The sequence below is a fragment of the Triticum dicoccoides genome, chromosome 4A (genome assembly GCF_002162155.2).
Source record: "Triticum dicoccoides isolate Atlit2015 ecotype Zavitan chromosome 4A, WEW_v2.0, whole genome shotgun sequence".
Lineage (NCBI taxonomy): Eukaryota > Viridiplantae > Streptophyta > Magnoliopsida > Poales > Poaceae > Triticum > Triticum dicoccoides.
In genome coordinates this window covers 631,720,841-631,726,232 of record NC_041386.1, presented here as the reverse complement: position 1 = coordinate 631,726,232, position 5,392 = coordinate 631,720,841, and the positions used below count along the sequence as shown (strand labels likewise).

The window sequence follows — 5,392 nt, the reverse complement described above, 5'->3', positions numbered from 1 at the left end:
GTCGGCCGGTGTCATCAGTCCAGTTGCGAAGGTGGTTTGAGCCCGGCAAGGAAGTCTCACTGTGACATAGGCTAGCGGCGGCTAGGAGGCACCGAGTGGCATTCATAAATATTAGGATGCTGCTAGGTGCAGACCGACTGGCCCAAATTTTAGTAGCTCAGCGCGGACCCATCGGATTCGAGCCTCCCAGCTGTTGGATTTGCTTTTCAGGCCCTTTCTTCTACCTCATGCTTGAGTGACCGCGTATAGAAAAAAAACCATGCTGAGCTGCTCACCATGTGTTGCACGCCCCCTCTATCAGGTGCTCCTTCGCGAGACGCTTCGGACGCGTTTGTTGGTGTCGTCGGCCCCAGCAGCACCGGCGTGTAGCGCCCCCTCTCGCTTGTGACCATCAATTGCAACACGGGGGTTCATTGTTCATGCTTGCACACCAGGCCATCTTAGCACCCCTGCCAGTCCTGCTAATGTAGCCACCGCCGCCCCGCCATTCCAGGAAGTCTCCGCTCCATCCTCATCCTCGCCGTCGAAACCCCGCCTCTGTCGGCAATTGCAACTTTTCTCCTCGATTTCTGCAAACTATTGCCGTCATTGATCACCATGAAAAATGGTCATAGCAAATTTGGTCGCCAGTCGTAGTGAAAGCCGACGACCGTTGCAGCAAATGTTCATTGCCTCCTTCATGGGTTGCAGCTTCACCATGAAATGGTTGTAGGAAATTTCCTCACTAGTCATAGCAAACGCCGGCGACAGTTGCAACAAAATTTGTGGCTGCCGTTGTCGCCGGTTGTAGCTTGCCATGTAGGTCACAACATTTTGCATCGCTGATTGTAGCAATCGACCCTACTGATTCCAACATTTTGGCTGCTGGTTGCAGCATCCTATCGTTGTCGTGGTTGTCGACAGTCGTAGCAGCGGTTGTCACCAGTTCTAGCAAATTGCGTCACCCATTGTTGAGGAAATCGTTAACTGGTAGCTGCTCGGTCGGCTGGTGAGTAGGGGGTTTAATAGGCTAATCGGAAAGTTAATCGGCCATTTAATCAATTAATCGGATGATTTATCGGGTAATCGGCTACTCGGGGACCCTATGAGTAGGGATTAATTGGCAAGTTAACTGGTTAGTCGGATGAATTCTTGAACAGGGGCGTCACCTACTGTAGCAAACAACATCGCCAGCCCCAGCTGTCGATCTCGCATTCCAGCAGTTGACGTTGCCGGTTCTAGCAATTGGCATCACCGGTTCTAGCACACACCCTCGTCGGTTGTAACTTGCGGCCACAAATGTTGTAGCTCGAAGCCCGTGGTCTCCCCCCTACCTGTGAGCTCGCAGACCATGGCCACAGAATGCAGCACACAACCACAGGGGTTCCAGCAACAATGCACATCGGTTGCAGCATTCGTGGACGGCCTACAACTCCACACCGTGTCCCCGCGATGGGGGAGGAGGCGTCCCTGCGATATGGGAGGAGGAAGAGGTGGCGAGCATGCCTCCATGTTGAGCACGTCCATCTTACTCGGGCTCATGGCTTCTCCTGGGGAGCCCGCGCCTTACCATCCTTGTGCGCTAACGGGGGAAGAGGGAGATTTGTGGGCAACGCGGAGCCATTGTCATCGGCGGTAGAAGGGGATGCGGTGGCTAGAGCATCGCAGTGAGATAAGAGATGAGGCGAGAGGAAAAAAGAAAGAGGTGTGGCCGCACATCGTCTTTAGGAGGAAGAAGATAAGGATGGAGTGGGAAGAGGAGGACGGTGCATGGGACCACAGGGCCATGTGGTGTGGGTGCGTGTGACGGAGACACAAGGGACCGGCCGTAAACTTAGCGGTCGTCCGGCAGGAATCATTTTCCTAAGTTTTGACACTCCAGTATATGTCACAAATATGTTTACAATACAGTGTAGACCGGTGTTGAACTTAATATTTTGGGTTCGGATTTACTCCTCTATGTCGCACCTAGCCGAAGTCCTAAAACCTATAAGGGAGGATAAATTTTACTCCCTCGCTGAAAAAACCCTCCAACCCGCCTAGATATACTTGGCGCTTGCACGGCCAAGTAAAACTAGTGCACCTCTTTCTCCCGCTCTCGCACCTCCGCCACTCCCGCAGCAGCCACCACGCACCGCCGTCGCCACCGATGACCGGCCATCCCGCCGGAATGGGTAGCCAAGACCCTTCCATTACCCCACCGGCCACTGCCGCCAGAAACCACCCATGCGCTGAAAAAAAGGTTGGGGATGAAAACAGTCCAACGGCCACAAGCACCGGCTCCAACCGCGGCAAAGGTCGCCGGGTTGCGACTTCCTCTCCAATGACGGTTGACTGCCCTCCCACCACTCCCCCAGAATGAAGAGAGCTCAAAAACCGAGTGGCGACGGTGGCGGCCCTCACGGAGTAGGCCGGGAATAATAATAAGAAGAAGACCGCTGAGACACCCATCCACATATCGTGTGGCGTCTCAGGTGACCCCTACGACCACTGCTCCGGCACGGTCGGTGGTCACAGCCAGCAAGAAGGGTCGCATCTTTCAAGTGCTCGAATAAAGGCTAACAAGGTAAAGAAAACCATCTTTCACATTTCGACCAACGAATTTTAGATGGTGATTGTTGGTGGTCGATGGTGATGGAGTTTGTTCGCTTTGCTGTCATAGTGTGGAGATTAACACAGCCACATTCTTGGCATCTTTGGAGTCCTCGACTATGATGGGGCTAGATGATCTCAATAATGACTCAATTTGGGATCATTCGGAGGTGGCCGAAGAGATGGAAGAAGAGAAGGAGGCCGATGAGGAGGAGGCCGATGGGTATGCAGTTGAGGAGGTGGCAGAAGCAAGCACGAGGTCATCAAGGTCACGCACCGCCAACTACAATCAAGTCGAAGATGTTGCTCTATGCTATGTTTGGACGAACATCTCCATGGGTGCAACTGTTGTAACGGATCAAACCAAGGCTATGTTTTGGGAGAGAATTGTGGATTACTACAACAACTCCGTGGAGGTGCAATCTAGCCATTTGTAAGGTTCTCTTGGGCATCGTTGGGGCACCATTCACGACCAATGCAACCAATGGTCTGGTTGCATCAATCAAGTGAATCATGCACCCTCGAGCGGTGTGCAAGTGGCGGAGTATGGCCCCTACATGCAAGAACTATTCAAGCATAGGAACACCAAGTTCGGCCACAAGCCTTTCACGTTGCATCATTGCTACAAAGAGCTATGCAAGAATGAGAAGTGGATCGAAAGAGCTGCGGAGACCACCCCAAAGAAATCAAGGTTGAGCATATCCGTTGAGGAGGACAATGAGGTGGATGAAGAGGCCAACAAAAGACTGGAATATAACAAAATTGCAAAAGAGAGAAAGAAGAGAAATGTGATGGCACATACAAATAAGAACTTGTGGCCATGATTGAGGCCAATAAGGTGTTGGCAGCCGAACACAAAGAAGAGAACATGGCGAGGTGGAATGAGCTCAGGATGTTGGAGGATGAGAAATGGATGTCAAGTTGGCGGCCGAAGACAGAAAGTTGAAGGCGAAAGAACATAGACTTACACTTGAGAAGGAGAGAATTCATGATGGCAGGAAAGAAGAAGATCGTGCTATCATGTTCATGAATCCAACCACAATGGATGAAACCACAAGAAATTATTGAGAGCTCACTCGTGTGGAGATCTTGACCCTAACGAAACGCTCTCGTCGGATTGGTGTGGGCGAGAGGATAGTGGTGGTGACGATTTCTTCGGCGAGGACTTCGTTTGAGTTCGTGCATGCCATTGGTTGGCTCAATCCTCAACATACACATGTTATGTTGTGGTGGTTTTGGATGAAACTTTGTGTTTTAAGTTATGCGTTTTGGATGAACTATGCATGTTTTAATTTGAAAATCACGATAATAAAACTATATGTTTGAATGGTTATGTTATGCGTGTTTTAATTTGAATGTTTTTATTATATATATATATATATATATATATCGTGAAGTGTTTGAAGTTCATGGGGTTAGAACACAATTTGTTTTTACTCCACTAAGTGCAAGGGATTAGCTAGGTGCGGCCACCTATAGAGAAGATAAAGTTTACCCCTCTAACTTTACTCAGCCGGATCCTCTCTATTTTTGAAGGATCGGTTAGAGTTAGCCTTAGTTTCATGTACCTATAGCTTCACTAAAACCCATGCTGACGGCGTTCTGGAATGACTGTGTCAAGCTAAGACGCCCGGAGGAGGAGGACTTGACTGGTGCGCACGATACCAAGTAGTACAAGGAATATGTTCGGGCTTGCAATATCTTCATCATGAATTGGACCCTGAACAGAGGATCGTGCACATGGATCTAAAGGCGAGCAACGTGCTGATCAGCCGTAACGAGCGCGGAGACATCACCAATGTAAAAATCGCGGATTTCGGCCTGTCAAAGCTCTTCAGAGCGGACCTTACACACTCCTACACTGAACTGGTCATTGGTCTAAAGTAAGTATATACTGTATATGGTAGCAAGATAATAATAATCTCCACACACTCTGGCTATAGTGCTAACTATTTATTTATCCGTTGATGGATGATGCAGGGCGTACATGGCCCCGGAATACCTTAGCAGGGGCAGGATCTCAGCCAAGGTGGACATATATTGTTTCGGCGTTCTTATTCTGGAGATAGTCACTGGCGACTGCGCCAACGTGAATGATTCCTCGGTCGAATTCATCGACCGGGTAAGCGCTGGCCGGCGATCGAGTTGTGAGTTTCAGAGTTTGTGCTGGTCGATCTTAGGAATACAGTAGATGACTTGTGACAAGCTCATGTGCAGGTGCGCAGGGAGTGGGGCAACGGAGACGTGAGAAGGATCACGGTGGAAAGCTGCTCCGACGACTGCATTCCACAAGCTCGCAACTGCATCGATATAGCGCTGGACTGCATCCAGGAAGACCCCGACCGCAGGCCGGACGCGACAGAGATAGGCCAGCGGCTCTCGCTTTCTCGTACCTGCGGCACAGTCCATGCGATGCAAGCTATAAGCATCGACCGAACTCAAGTATAATAATGTCAAAAACGCTCTTATATTAATGTCAAAAACGCTCTTATATTATGAAACGGAGGGAGTATTTCTCTCGCATACTTTGTTTCAATGCATGCATGAGACGTCCTATATATAAGAGCGCCAGGATGTCCTGTAAATTTATACGGAGGTACCTAGTAATATGTCGGTGTTAGCACGAGCTCATATCCGCATGAACAGTAATATGTAAAAAACTGTTTTTTTTCCACAATGAACATGCCTTGTGTTCCACTTCTAACTGCTTGCCAATTTTCATGAAGGTACAATGTGTGTGGTGGTCTAGAGAAAAAAAAGAATCGGATGCACAAAGAAAGGCGTTTTAGAGCACTTGTTTTTATACCACACACGTCTTTTG

At 49.4% G+C, this 5,392-nt stretch overlaps 1 protein-coding gene across 1 annotated transcript in view; it reads left to right on the top strand.

Moving 5' to 3' along the window:
- The window catches only part of LOC119283910 (putative receptor-like protein kinase At4g00960), a 10,598-nt gene extending 5,579 nt beyond the window's left edge, over positions 1–5,019 (top strand). The window contains exons 4-6 of the mRNA XM_037563262.1: positions 4,193–4,454; positions 4,552–4,693; positions 4,789–5,019. Coding sequence (XP_037419159.1) covers positions 4,193–4,454; positions 4,552–4,693; positions 4,789–5,019 — 635 coding nt within the window. The remainder of the gene's footprint in view (positions 1–4,192; positions 4,455–4,551; positions 4,694–4,788) is intronic.
- The last annotated feature ends 373 nt before the right edge of the window (positions 5,020–5,392 follow it).